The sequence below is a fragment of the Fukomys damarensis genome, unplaced genomic scaffold (assembly GCF_012274545.1).
Source record: "Fukomys damarensis isolate Sample0158 unplaced genomic scaffold, DMR_v1.0_HiC HiC_scaffold_33, whole genome shotgun sequence".
Taxonomy (NCBI): Eukaryota; Metazoa; Chordata; class Mammalia; order Rodentia; family Bathyergidae; genus Fukomys; species Fukomys damarensis.
Genome location: NW_022900945.1, coordinates 18,228,310 through 18,243,574, shown reverse-complemented (window position 1 = coordinate 18,243,574; position 15,265 = coordinate 18,228,310). Strand labels below are relative to the sequence as shown.

The 15,265-nt window shown below is 39.2% G+C and overlaps 1 protein-coding gene and 1 non-coding gene across 7 annotated transcripts in view; both read left to right on the top strand.

The window, feature by feature from the left end:
* The window catches only part of Ssx2ip (SSX family member 2 interacting protein), a 35,951-nt gene extending 27,456 nt beyond the window's left edge, over window positions 1-8,495 (top strand). The window contains exons 11-16 of one of the 6 annotated variants that reach the window (XR_782663.3): window positions 414-528; window positions 944-1,106; window positions 4,000-4,251; window positions 6,633-6,686; window positions 7,145-7,297; window positions 7,923-8,495. Coding sequence is in view for 3 of the 6 variants with exons in the window: in XM_010636723.1 (XP_010635025.1) it covers window positions 414-528; window positions 944-1,106; window positions 4,000-4,174 (453 nt within the window). In the remaining 3 variants the exon portion in view is untranslated. The other 5 variants (XM_033758270.1, XR_782664.2, XR_782662.3 and 2 more) reach the window with 5 other exon arrangements.
* LOC117284093 lies at window positions 8,107-8,213 on the top strand. Its single transcript, XR_004515164.1, has one exon. It is a non-coding gene; the product is annotated as a U6 spliceosomal RNA (small nuclear RNA).
* Window positions 8,496-15,265: the final 6,770 nt, after the last annotated feature.

Below are 15,265 nucleotides of genomic sequence, written 5' to 3'. Positions count from 1 at the left end.
TTGGTACCCGGGATTGAACTCAGGTCCTTGTGCTTGTGAGGCAGGCACCAGAAAGAACCACTGAGCTAAATCTCCGGCCCATGGCTGATGATTTTACAATGTAGAGTATTTTTCTCTGTTCCGTATGTTCAGGTGTTAATATTCTGTTCCATTTTGCATTGTTTTATTTGAATTAAAAACTGTGAAAATAATGATTATTTGTTTATTGGGTGAAATGGGTAAAGTTCTTATTTTTTAAATATGGTTTTCCTAAATGAAGTTTTCTTAGTTTCATAGGTTAATTTATTTGACATAAACCTCTGCATTTAGGTAGTCGGAGAGAGACTCAGCTAGCTAGTGAAGTCATGGGAAATGGCGGCTGTGTGGTTGTTGAAGCATCAACCATTAATTCTTTCATTTGTTTGTGATGGTAGAGAAAGGCATTTGAAGAAGAGCGAGCCAGTTGGTTAAAGCAACAGTTTTTAAATATGACTACCTTTGACCACCAGAACTCAGAAAATGGGAGACTTTTCAGTGCCTTCCCAGGAAGTGAGTACTTCATACACTCTTTAATCTGAGCATGCCTTTAAATGAAATACAGATTATTAATATAAAACTTTAGAGATCTCCAAGATGAGGTCTCTTCCTGGAACTATAGATCAACTGTAATATTTTTATTTCCTGGAGTAAAAATGAGGGTGACAGGAATACCAAGCATACCAAAAGTAACATTTGTTGAGAAAATACCAACTTTTTGTACATTCACAATTTGGAGATACTATTTTTAAAAGAAATTCCTCTTGAAGTCTTGCAGAATATGCAACACAGATAACAAGTTAATTTGTTCTATTATACTTCACTCAGAATTCAAATAAATCTTAGTTATTTATTTTCACTGTTTTTAATACTTTGCCATATATACTGCTTTTTCCCCACTTGTCTTTTTGTTTTTGTTTTTAAACAGGTTCTGATCAAGACAATCTTATAGTGCACTCAGGGCCACTGCAAAAGAAGCCTCACAGTGTGCCTCATGGGTCTCCAATTTGCACATCTAAAATGACCAAGTCTCTGCCTGCTTCTCCCACTTCAGACTTTTGCCAGACACGTTCCTGTGTCTCTGAACATAGGTATTTCTTCATACTTAGTCTTTATACTTATTTCTACAAATTGCTGACTTAGCCTCTGCTGAGGGAAAGTTGACATATTTATAGTATTTGAAATAGTGGAGGCTTTGGAGAGGAATTTAGTAGATTGATTTATGCAATCTATGATACGTGTTAGATGTCCAGGGTAGATCTCGTGCCATCTGGGCATATAGCAATGATGAGGTAGGTGTGGTCCCTGCTCTGCGCTAAATCATGTCTTTTTGTTTCATATTTAAAATATAGTCTTATTGCTGGCATCACTTACTGATGTAAGTACTTCATGTTAAATATAAAGATGTTCTTTGCATGTGTTTTGTAAGATATATTGAAGTTTTTTCTGGCATGCCTATTTCACTAGCATTGAAGGGCAAAGAACTGAGAAGGGCCTGTGCATCTTGAGTGATGAAAAAGATCTGTGCCCAAGGGTAGCAGTGTAAAAGAAGTTGCTCCTTACCCCCTGGAAACCCGTAGTACAGTATTAGTTGCTGCATTTTGCTAATTTCCTCTCTCAAGTTGTTAAATCATTTCTGAGATGTGCTATCAACATTGTACCTCAGATCCTGTTCCAAGATTAACTTTGAATTATGCAGAGCAAACAGAATTCCTAGTGTGGTAGCAAGGAATAGGAAAAGTGAAAGGGTTGAGTTTGGAAGTGCGATGGTCATCTTAAAGTAGCACACAGTAGCCTGAGGCCTGGCAATGTGGCACGTGTGTAGAAAGCAAGAGTTAGAGCTGTCACATATTTGGCCTGTGCTTGAGAGAAAGTGGTTTGGAGCTATATGTTGAAGAGACCCGCTGGCCTTTGGGCCAAGAGTAGCTTAATAGCTGGATTTTAAAACAAGAAAATAAAGATTTTTAAAAGGAGAATAAGGCTTGTAATTTATAGACTTTGAAAGGGTTGGAGATTTAGGACTATAAACAATAGGGAGCAACAAAGAGCTGGGTAAGAGGACTCCAGTCAAGCATGGGTCCCTGAGCTGGGACATACATGGGACGTGCACTGGCCAGTGCAGTTAGTGAGCAAGACTGAGAGGCATGATAATAAGGATGGAGTGGCGTAAAAGTAGCAGTTGTACAAATACAGAGAAAACAAGTATGAGCCACTCTGTGCCACTGGGGCCAGCAGTTATTGAACTCATGATCAGTATTCTTCATATGTAACTCTGCTCTGCTGCTCCCCACATTCACATTTGGAATTTCACTCTTAAAATATTTTTGTCTTGCTTATTTTATTTTGTTTTGTTTGCGGTGCTGGGGTTTGAACCCAGGGCCTTTGTGCTAACCTACATTCTCAGGGTATGGGAAGAGGGTCTTGCTGTGTCACCACGTTCCCCAGGCTGCAGCTCAAAACTTCTGACCCTCCTGTCTCAGCTTCCCAGAGTGCTTAGGATTACCAGCATGTGCACCACTCTTTGTGTTTGTCCATCCAGTGTTGCTTAAGGGGCAGTGGACAAGTGTTAGACATTTTTAAACAAAAGAGTGAGGAAGAAAACTAAATTTTAGTAAGTGCCCTGTTTTCTTATGTGGCAAATTGATTGTAGGAGTCAGTTATATAGGCCAGGAGATCCAGTTAGGGAAACATTTTAACAAATTAGATAAAAGTCCAACATTTAGTATCTACATTTCAGAGTATTGAAGGCTCAGTGAATAATATGTAAAGAACTTAAACACTGTTTGGTGTATTGTAAACATTCAATGACAGCAAAAATAAACACAAATATATCATTAAAATGTTCTTTTGTTTCTTGTATTTTAAGGGCTACTCTAACAATACCAGTGGCATAGAAACAGGTTTGGGAGCTTGAAGGAACTCTGTTAAGCCTATTCTGTTCTTGGAGAATATAACAGAAAAGAGTAAAAGCAGTGCAACTTGGTGGTTTAGTTTTAAATTATTTTATAAATTTGGTTCTGTTGCACCTGAAGCACCTTGGATTCAGCTCATAGTAAAATTACAGCAAGATAATTCAGAGTATTTATAGCTGGATTCCACAAGATCCTCAATGCTGCCTCACTGTAGAACAGAATTTTATATAAAGGCTGTGTCTTGGATTCTAGTCAGGATAACTTGTGTACTAGTCATGGAACTGGTTTATCACTTATCTCATCTGAGATACCTCAGAGGTGTAGGGATTCTGAGCTGAGGACAATTATAAACGAGTTTTCTTTCTTTTTGTTAGTACTGTATTGGTAAATAAGTGTAAATAAAATTAAGTTATTGGTTTCAATTTTGGAATTAAAAAAGACTTAATGTTTTCTAGGTTTGCCATGTTATACGGTCTAGTTGGTAAAGAAAAGTCACAAGAATGTATATATTTAGAAAAGTTTTTGTGAAAAAAATTACAAAAGATACTCAAATGATAAGTTTATTATTCATTGGTTCTGCTCCAGATTTAAAATAATCATTTAACCAGGTCTCTTCATTTTGAGGCTGGTCAAACTTTTATCTAGCTTCATTTTCTGTTCTCTTAACCACTTTTGTAAGCATTCATTAAATATCTGAGTGGAGAGATGAGAGCACGCACCAACAAATGGACAAGAAAATAAGGAAACCATAAGGACAGTAGAAAATAGTGATAGGAGACGTGGGACATTAGCATTGAACACCCACATGTTGTCTGCCTTAAGCTTCCCTTGGCAGCATGTTGCAGAGTAGACTAGAGGGCTAAATACAATAAATAGACAAATAGGAACATAGATGATTAGATAGGAGTTTTAGCCTAAGCCAATTTGAAAGTCTTCATAATGTTCTTGATTTATGTTTCTTCAGAATTTACTTCGCACAAGGCACGGGGACTTGTAGACATTAGACATTCAGGCATAACGTACAGAAGAAGGTGGGGATAATTGTTAAGCTCTACCTTTCTTTTCCCAACAGTTCAGTCAGTGTGCTGAATATAACTCCTGAAGAAATGAAACCAAATCAGGTCGGAAGAGAATGCAGCAGTCAGACATGGAGTGTGGCATCCAGGCCTAGATCACAGCAAGGTTGCTACAGTGGCTGCTCTTTGACTTATACAAATTCTCATGTAGAAAAAGATGACTTACCTTAGATGTGTGGATGGGAACTTTTTTTCACTAACATTCATCCAGTTTGCTTCATCTAAGTTGAAACAGGGTGTGTCATAAAGTGAGTCATCTCTGATAATTTTAAGAGTGGTCTGAGTTGTTTGTTTGGACTTCCCTGTCTTCCCCCAAAGAGCTGAAATGCTAAATCTATTTAAGAGGATATAAAAGCTTTGGATGTGTATTTTTGGTAATAGAAGCATCTGGCTCTGTGAATAAAGGAATGTATAGAGGTTTGGATGGAAGCAAGCACTAGAATGAGTTTCCTCTTTATAGGCATTTAAAATAGCACTTTTAGGAAACTGATTATTGTAAATGTTTAATTTTGTCCCAAATATAGTTGGCATTGGAAGTTTAGCCTTTACTTGAATATATACTGTAGATTTTTAACAAAGCAAGTTCTATATTTATTATGTTTAGTGTGATTTTGGAATTACCTCTTTCATATGTTTTAAATAAAGTAAATTTTATGTGTTTTGTACATAAATATACATGATTATGTTAAGAGGCTTTAAGACTTAAAAATTTCACACAACCATAACTATAGCATTTAATGCCAATAAAATGTTTTTAGTGATATTCTGTTTATAGATATATTAGGTAGTACCACAGTACATTTCAATTTTTTTAAATCCACCTGGGCAGTAAATATTCAGTTATTCCATGAAGCCAAGTTATTTAGAAAATCAGCATACTTACATTACATTTTTGAGACTTTTTACAGCATTAGATTTTTATTTTATATATGTAGAATATTATAATTTGTAAAAGGACTATTGATTATAGAGTAATAGGGACAAGACAACTAAAGTACCTTTGAATAGCAATTTAAGAACATTGGTTTAAGGTATTCGGATTATAAAAAAAAAAGATGTCTGGGTGGTGATATTTTCCTTATCATATGGGTACCAGTACAGTAATATCTGTACCAGCTAGGGCTTAATATCATTGCCAATAATTTTAAAATATTTTTTCAATTAAATATTTACCATTAATGTTAAAGAAATATGACAATGTAAAAACATCAGATTTTATAATGCAGATATGATACTCTGGACAATCTTGTATCACTCATTTCATTTTCAGAACCATCTTAGGCTGTTTGGCTCTGTAATGTTTCTAACTGCATGTTTCCTCATGAAAAGTGTGTTATTGATAGTAGTAAATGCTAAAAAATATAGGTCAGGCTCTTCCCCGAGATTTTCATCGGAAAGCTTTTAAGTGCCTAACTCTGCTTGTCTGTACATAGAAACCCACACAGGTCCAGTCCTTGTTAGGTGCAATAGTTTGGTTCCATCTGCCTTCTCTTTTCCATTAGTTCAACCACTTACGTACACTCACCCTGATTGCAGCTGCCCCCCCCCGCCTCTTTGTGTCATCTGCCTGGTGTATGTGACTCTTCGAAGTTGTGAAGCAGCAGCCATTTCCCCAAGGCTGAGAGGTTATCACTGAAGTGTTGCAGGAGACATGAATGAGTATCTGCCTACCATAACCAGATTTGTAGTCTCAAAAAGAGCTGGCTCTGGAATGTTAGTCACTATCTTCAGCTTAATGCATGGTCACATGTTTAAAATACTAAAAATGTTAACATACTTTCAGAGTACTACATTCCAGAGGAAGGAACTTAGCTGGGACATTATTATTCTTTTGCTATTTTTCAATAATGTGGTTGAAGAAAGGCAATCAGAAATTATAAAGAGAGTTATGATAGATTTGTCAAGACTTTCTCCTAGGAATTTACTTTATCAGAAGCAAATATTCAAGTTTGATAAAAGTCTTTTACTTTTTTCTTTGTTTTTTGGTACCGGTGATCGAACTCAGGTCATTGCATTTGCAAGGCAGGCGCTGGAACCACTGAGCTAAATCCCCGGCCCACTCTTTTACTTTAAAATAATATTCCATGAGGATAGATTTCTAGAAAGCAGTATTTTTTTGTTGTGTGTTTCCATTTTAAAGTGGGTTAAATTCTCATATTAAAAACACCCCTTGAGCCTTTTGAAATCTCAACTGTGAAACAATAAAAATGAAAATCCCAGATTTATTGTGCCTTTGATGTTTGCATAGATCTGCTAGAAGTTCCAATTCTAAATATGTTCCAGTTCTACAGTGATCCTAATCACCTGAACTTAATTGTTTCCTTCTTGCAAAATCCCTGAATCTACACACAAACTGCCAAGATTTTCTCTTCCTTTTTTAAGGATTTACTGGGTACTAATAATAGCAGCTGTGCTGCGGTCTAAACATTTAGCTGTGATTAAATGACGTTGCTATCAGTTTGAAAGCCCTTCTGATAATCTTCAGTGTTTTCTTGCTTATCAGTACGTAAATCTGAAATATTTTGTCTCATTTGTTTTTATGGGACATAGACATTTTGAATTTTCAAAGCAGAAGTGTCAAAAATTGAGATAAAAATTTCCTACTTTTAAATGCATCTGTGTTTTACAGTGATGGGAACTTAATAGGAATTGATGGCACCAGAAAAATCATGACTAAAATTCCGTAAGTATTTTCTCATAGAAGCAATATACTAAGTGATTACAGTCACAAGGCAGCCCACAGCAAATTGTTTCATGATATAATTGAAATGTTGTTTGGAAAGAATTGTCAGTACACTTGTGATAACATGTTTTTTTATGGGAAAACATTCTGTGGTACATGATGAGAAGGACAATCCCTGAAGTCCAGTCTGGACCTCCCCTGGCTGGGGGCATTTGAAAGCCCTGGATCCCCGGAAGGCTTGGCTTGTGCAGTGTGTATGCTGGGGTGCTGTGAATTAACAAGACTGTCTGTGATTGCTCTCTTGTACAGATCTTCAAAGTATACTTCCCAATGTAAACCATGTTCTTATTTCTAAAGTGGATTTTAATTAAGTTTGGATCATGGAACTCTAGTAAATGTGCTTTTCACTATGTTTATCTGTACTGTTTTTCATCCTTTTCTGATAAACATTTATGAAGCTCCTCCCAAATGTCAAGAGTATATAGCTTTGTGATCCCTGGGAATAAGAAGACAAGCACACTGCCTGCTGTTGAAAACTGCTGAGTGGAGTGAAAGACCAGCCTGGAAACCCAAATTGAAATAAACAATAGTAGCTGCTATCCACAAGTGCGGTCAGTTCATAAAATGTGGGCTGACAGTTCTCTCCCAGGGTCACATGGCCACCTCAAAGCAGTGACATTGCTAGGCCTTCTGCTGAGGTTTAGTGTTATTTCCCATGGGAAGAACTATATAATAAATTGTTTTGCTGGGTGATGTTTTTCACAAAATGCTGAGATAGTACGGGGTTTTCCTCCCCAAGTAGACTTGCTTGTTGTCCAATAGAGCATTTGCAAACATTGGGCCATGCAGATAAGAATAGCGAGATAGGTTACCCTACTTCTTTTTCTAAATAGAATATATATTTTTTCCTCCTCCAGGATGGGTATAAATTAAAAGTGGAATGGACTTTATTATTTTTTATTTAAACGCTTGGATTTAGTTGAAGTTTTAAAAACTTATAATGAAGTTGATAGCAATCAAGAAATACTGTAATGCCCAGGATACATGAAGACCCACTTCAATATTCATAATTCAGAAGTGCTCAGTGTAATGTTTAACACATACTGAGGACTATACAACAAAATACTGAGGAAATTTAAAAAGTACATTTGGGTTAGAGTCTTGAAACAACTTTTGCAAGATGGTAGGAACTTTATTATTGTTTCTAACCCTTTGTCACTTGGTTTCTCTTTCTAGAAGAGGTCATGCTACAAGAACCAAACTTTAAAGTGATGTGACTTACTATCAGAGTTCAAATCTTGCTGGGCACAGTGACACCTGTAATCCCAGCACTCTAGGAGGCTGAGGCGGGAAGATCAATTTCAAGCTCAGCTTTGGCAACTTAGTGACTGTACAGAGACCCTGCGTCAAAAAGTAGGAGATGCTTGCTTCGGCAGCACATATACTAAAATTGGAATGATACAGAGAAGATTAGCAAGGCCCCTGCACAAGGGTGACACGCAAATTCGTGAAGCGTTACATATTTTTTAAAAAATAGACTAGAGGTTTAGCAGAGTGCTCCCTGGGTTCCATCCCAAGCAGCACTACCGAAAAAACCCATTTTCACCTAAGCCATGTGGAACACGTCCCCTGAGTTCCACACCAGAGAAAGCAGACTGGTGGGTAGTGTGCACACCTGAGAGGGAAGCTGTAGCCTTGTCACAAGGTGGGAGGGGACAATGTGCAGCTCTTCAGTGAGCACTGGCGGTGTGGATGATGTAGATATTTCATCCATTTATTATGAAAATGATAAAACAGCAAAAGGGTTATTAGTGATTTTTAGCTTTAGATGTCCTTGAGCTTTGACAGGAATGTATCTAAAGTCTATTGTTAACCTTCTTCTGCCTTTTTATAATAGGAAATTTCAGAATGTCCAAATGGTAGTTTTACCCATTAAAATATCTTTCATTGCACAGAACACATTTTCTTTGATTGTTTTAATCCGGTGAGAGAGAATATTTAACCTCCCTACTTTTAAAGAGTTGATAATAGGCATTGATGGATGAACCCAAGGTCACAAGCTAGTAAATATTAAAGTTAGAATTTAAACACTCATATCTTGTGATTTCTGAATTTTTTCATCCTATTTCACACCATGGCAGTGCGTGCTGGTGAAGCTTTTTATGTGAAATTGTTCAATTATTAACCCATTAGCTGCCACCTATAATCTTCAACACCGGAGCACCCAAAGTAGTGACCAGTTGGTGCATGTGTATAATTCGTGTGTGTGACTGGTTACCACGACAGCTGTTTGGGGTTGGCCCTCAGTCTTTTGGAGATGAGGGCATTACAGATCTAATTGAGGTAGCTGTTGTGATAGTTTACAGGCTGTTGGATAATGGGAAGATACATGCAGGCAGTCTGTCTGCTCTGTCCAGACTGCTCCTGACCTGCCTTTGACCACTAGGTGGTTAGTACATCCCTCTGCAGCCACAGTCATAAGTGGCCAGAAACTTCATTTTGTCCTTTCTTTTCATGATAAAAAGAAATAAGGTGTGAGAATTTTTACTCAATTTGAGAAGAGCTGCTTGTAGAGCAGCCGGAGCTGCCCTCGCTTCCCTGCTGCATGTGCATTTGGACATTCAGTCTTATTTCTGCTCTGTCAAGACAGCTCCATCCCTACATGTCGTGCTTCATTGAAACCACCCAGCCCTGGTACTAGGAAAAAAGGAACTGTTGTGCCAGTTAAGTCACATATAACAAAACCTGCCCTCCATTCTTGCTGCTTGGATCCAATTCTCTTAAATATGATGCCAAACTGAGATGGTCAGTTGTTCACCCCACCCATGCATGAGGTCAGACATCCATGCTCCCTCAGTACAGACTGCTTACCCTGGACTGCCATAACCAGCTTTCTGAGTATGGGTGCTACTTGCTTATGATATTTTTCCTACCTACATTGACTTTTTTTTCTTCTAAATGTACAAACCTAGAAAAACTTAGTTACTTTTCTCATTGCTGAGACAAAAATACATGGCATCCAAGTTAAAGGGGGAAAAGTTTATTGTTCGCGGTTTGTAGAGGTTTCAGTTCATAGTTGGCTGGCTCCAAGGAAGGGTGGCATGGCAGAGGAAAAACAGTTCATGGCAGGCAGGAAGCAGGAAGGCACCAAAGTAGCAAGCGGCAACAACCGCCCTCTTTCTGTCCTTTAATATCCAGGCTGCACGTCCTTAGGGCTGGTAGTATACCCAGGGCAGACCTTCCCATTATCCACACTATGCCAAACCATCAGTAGACTAATTTAGTAATCACACACCCTCAATCCCAGCATGCACTATAGATCCAGCCACCTCTGTGATAGCATACCGTTTTAGGGGGACCTCCAGATACAAGCCATAACAAGACTCAGAATAAACATGTCTGTGCATGTCTAAATTTTTATTAGTGAAAAGGTTCAATCAAATGGAATTCTCAAAGTCATCTAAAAGTACAATGCTTTTGTGAAGTATCAAGATTTAATTACTTTTAGTCTCATCTTGAAAGGTAACTGTGATTCACATTTTTAAATTTTTCAACCAAGAAGTACTAAATACTGAAAAATTGTCTAGTTGATCCCAGTAAAATCAAATTTTCCCAAAATTTTTTCAGATTCTATGATAATACCCCAAATAAAGAGAAATCCAACCAGCCACATACTCTTGACGTATTCTAGAATAAACTACTTAGATCTTTTTTAAAAATTGAAAATTTAACTGGAATATGAAAAATAAACTTTGCTATTATTTCTGAAGCAATATTGACCATTTTTATCAAGGGCAAAGACCTGGACACACATAATTTTAAATTAGGTTTAAATTTAAACCAAATTCATTTAAATTATTTGGCAACTTACCAGAGCTTATGGCAAATCTCACAGGTGTACTCTGGCCTTCGCAGTGAGGGCCAGGAAACAGTCATATATCCTAATAGTCATTGGTGGGGTGATGTACAGAAGTCTGGGAGAACACATTCCTCTTGGCTCAAGAATCTGTTGCTCTGGGCCTGGAAACTTCACGTTTTCTAGACCCCAAAGCTCTGCATAATGATTTTGCTAATTACAGCTCTGGTGACTATAAATTGTTGAATGGGGGAGCTATTCACGATTGGGCCTCTTACTATGGATATAAACTAGGAGAAATAGTCGCCCTGGGTATGACACAAAGCCATCTCTGAGTAAGCAATAGTATGATTTGAGTTTAAATCATTGTGTCCTAACCCCCCCCCCACAAAAAGCTTTCTTTAATGCATGTCTCAGGCATAGTTCCTGAAACATACAATCTGTGGTCTGTCTGAATGCACAGCTCTCCTGTAAACCTTGTTTTCTAAATGCAGTGCAAAACCTCAGAAATACTGATAAAGGGAACAATTTAAATGTAATGTAAAAATGTCCTTTGCTTATGTGAATGTCTTCTATGAGAAACAGTAGGCAAATGCAACAAATTACACCCAGTCGAACCAAGCTGAGTAGGAACACATGTATCTTGAGTGTCTTCCCGCTTCCTCAGTTTACCACATGTGTCATAAACTACACACATCCCTATCTCTCTTCAGGTCTCAGGTGCCTCTCTTGCCACCATGTCGTAAGCTGTAGCCTCCCACACCTACTTCCACCTACTTCCTACTTGATCTCTTTCAAGGTGAAGTATATATATTGTGCTTTTAACCATTTAACATGTCCAAAATGCTATAGTTTTTATTTTTTATGAGTCACTGATGAAATTGAGTGTTATGCCCCATGTGCTCTATGATTTCATTGTGCATATTGTGATTTTTAGGAACATATTTAATATGCTGTATTTAAAGCAGAACTGATGGAAAAAGCAGCTTTATGTGATCTGTAATCCGATCAAATTATGATGGGTGACAGAAACTTTGAAGAGTCTAAAATGCATTGCCCCCTAGCTGTGCCAGGCTGTGCCGTCCCAAGCATTAATAAGCAAGTTCTTGTTCTCCCAAACACCGTATGACTACTCTGCATCACTTCACAGATGGGGAAACTGCCACCAAGAAAAGGGAAAATAACGTGCTCTACTCCATACAGCTCGTGTATGGTGCGGCTGACATTTGAACATCAGGAATTGTATTAAGATGATGGTATATTTTCTCTTTAACCAGATGAACATTCTCTTTAGTACCAATTTAAGTGTAAATTGTAAGAAATCTATAAAGATTTCTTGATTTTTTTTGTACTGCGGGATCGAGCCTAGGGCCTTGCTCTAGCATTCCATCACCGTCCCCCCTCTGATCCTTGTGGACAGGCAATGTACTGCGGGATCGAGCCTAGGGCCTTGCTCTAGCATTCCATCACCGTCCCTTCTCTGATCCTTGTGGACAGGCAGTCATCTATTTGGTCTCCGAATTGAACCTCCCTACTTAGTGAATGTTGATTGAATACCTCTTGGGATTGCTGTGCCCGGTGCTGGGTCTCTAACATCGAAGGTGGCTTGGACGTTGTCCTCAGACACTAACAATCCACCACTGGGAACAAGTACACAGGCAACCTAAGGCAGCTGTTACGCGCCCTGAGGAAGGTGTTAGAGTGCTTTAAGATCAGAGAAGTGGGGATCGTTGGGGATCTTCAGTTCAGTATGGAAGAGTGAACATTCCAGGGAGAGGGAACAGAACATTGGAGGTCAGAGGTGGAGCCACATGACCTTTAAGGAAATGCAAATGGCCAGAATGAGGATGCAGGAGGCCGGTGTGTAGGCTGTGGCCTGGCTAAAAGGATTATGGATAAAAGCGATTTTGAATTTATCCTGAAAGCTTGATGATGCTGTTGAATAATTTGAGCACGAATGTGATGTGAGAAAACTGTTCCCACTCCTTGCTGTACTCCTCTGTTAGAGCATTTACTACAAATGCCTTAATTGTATACACTTTTGTCAGCGTTTTTCTCAGTTCTGAGTTCTAACTGGAAGCTGTTTGGAGCATTGCTGGAAGGAAAGCAAAATAGAGAGGAGACCAGGTTGCAGCAATCTAAATGATCGGTGAGAGGTGGGGGCAGATTACAGCAGACCCTTGAGTTATGACCAGCCTGACAGATGAACAGCTTAGGTTATGACTGGAATTTTAGTTTTAACTTATGACCAAAGTCTTGAGTTATGACCCAAACACCAGGTACTTGTGCTTCTAGATGGTCTCAGATACAGATTGAACCTTTAAGGAGTTTTGGAAGGAACATGACAACATCTTTTCCTATGTGGGGTTAATTGAGAAATCCAGGGCCAATGTCTTTGGCTTTGAAGACTCTGCAGACAGGCCTGAGCCTTCAATTGACCAATTTGATTTACAACCAGTTCGTAAGTCAAGGGTCCACTCTACAGGTAGACTCATTGGATGCTGGAGTTGAGTGAAACAATCTAGTCTGGTTCCTGGTTTGAGCAGTGGGGGACAATAAAGTTGAAGGCAAAACAATCTTGAGAATTGGGCAGGAAGTAGTTCACCCAGCAGACAGCACCTTATATCCAAGAAGCAGCTGCCTTTGGGTCCAGCCCTGCAAGCTCTTGGGAAATAACCTCTGATCTTTGGCACGTTCTGCCTATGAGTGCTTCTGTATGCCTTGGGCCTTGGGTCATGATCTACCATGGCAACTAGCTAAGTTTATCCTAACAATGTGACTTTCAGTGAATGCCTCTTGCTACTTTGGAACTGGAATCTGAGCAGCTGATGTCAGTCATGGATGGGTTCTGCACACCTTCCCGACTGACCCCTAACAAAAAGACATCATGTGTCCTTTCGCTATGATGATTCATAGCCAAGAACACAACAGTTCTGAGTGTCAAGAGTCCTTCAAGAGAATCATCAAACTTAAGGGTGGCTTGCAGACCTGATACAGGGAGAATAAACTGAGCTGGATATGCTGAATTTGGAGTCTCCAAGGCATCCAAATTGATGTGTCAGGTAGGCAAGTGGATGTAAGAGGTTGGAGCTCAAAAGATATATCCAGGATAGATATAAAGATCTGAGTTAACAAACCAAAACTATGAGATAAATGAGGTCACAAAGGAGTGGTGATAGAGACCTGGCTATCAATGCCCTCTATCATAATAGGCAGGTGTGGGAACAAAGACTTTCTAAGGAGGAAAGAGAGTTGAATTTTGAGAAGATATCAAAAGCCATCCTTAGGAGCAGAGAATTTCAAGAAAGCACAAGTTACAAAGGCAGCAAGTAAGATGAAGCAGAAAAAACTGGGAGCATAATGGTCATGAATAACTTTAAGGAAAATCCCTCAGCATTTCCTCAGTGAGTTTAACCAGTACTTATTTAGCACTTACTGTATTTTGAGCCCTCATGAGCTCAGTTATAAAAAGGAAATACCCAGGTAATAGTTCTACCTTGAGAAGTATTACAGCTTGTGTTTAGACGTCTCCCCAGAGCCTCATGCAGTCTCAGAGTCTGAAATGAGTGGAGCTAGGATTAAGGGCCTGTGATTACTAAACCACCACCTGTGATTGTTTTGGCACTGCCCTAATCCCGGTAGTCTGAGTAAGATAAAAAGGGCAGAAAGGCACTGTTACAATCCCTTGTTGCCTCTGATATCATGTGCGCGCTATGTTGTTTCTCCTCTGCACTGCCTGTTTGCCATCCCTGCCTTGCAGCCAGCGGATTATGGATTCAAACCTCTGCAAACTGTAATCCCTCCCTTTTAACTTTGGGTGTTGGGTATTCTGTCTCAGCAATGAGAGAAAAGTAATATGAGATCTCCCTGGACAGTGTACAGTGGAAAGGGACTCCTCCCTCAGTGCTGAGGGTGGGAAGGGCGTTCGATTGTCTTGAGCTGTATCTGAACCAGGCTGAAGCAGGAGGAGTTTGTGCCGGGCAGCACTCACAGTGAGCCCAGCAGGGGCAGCAGAAAGGAGGGTGTCAAACAGGCTGGAATCTGATGTCCAAGGGGACTTGGGTATTATCCCACAGGCATATGCTGGACTCACTGAAGGGTATGATGCAGAGGTACAAAATGGTAGAGCCACACTTTAAATAATAAATCAGCTGGCAGCACTATGGAGAAATGACCCGAGAGAGGCAGATCTGCAGACAGGAAGGGCTTTAACAGACTGAGGTTCTGATCCTGGTTTTTGAATGTGTGGGTGTAAAGTTCTTGCCTTTGCAATTGCAGTATGGATTTATTTTGTTGTCTAAAGGTCGCTGAAAAAAAATAGAATCATGTTTTATGCTTTTATAAATTTCTTCTTTCCTCCAAACTGAATATGTGGCCTCTAATTGGCCATCTAGGAACATATGTTTGTTTTGTTTTTGATACCAGGGATTCAACTCAGGAGCTTACATTTGCCGGGCAGGCAGCGGCACCACTGAGCCAAATCCCTGACCTTTTTTTTTTTGATAGGGGGAGGGTACCAGACATTGAACTCAGGACCTTGCTTTTGTGAGGCAGACAGCAGCACCACTGAGCTAAATCCCCAGCCCCTAGGAACATGTGTTTTTATACTGTCAACCTTTCTGACCTATGTGACCTATTCAGGCAACTGGAAAAGAGATACTATTAAAACTTAGTTTCAGAGTTGAGATTGTGTGTGTATAATGTACATATAATATATAATTAT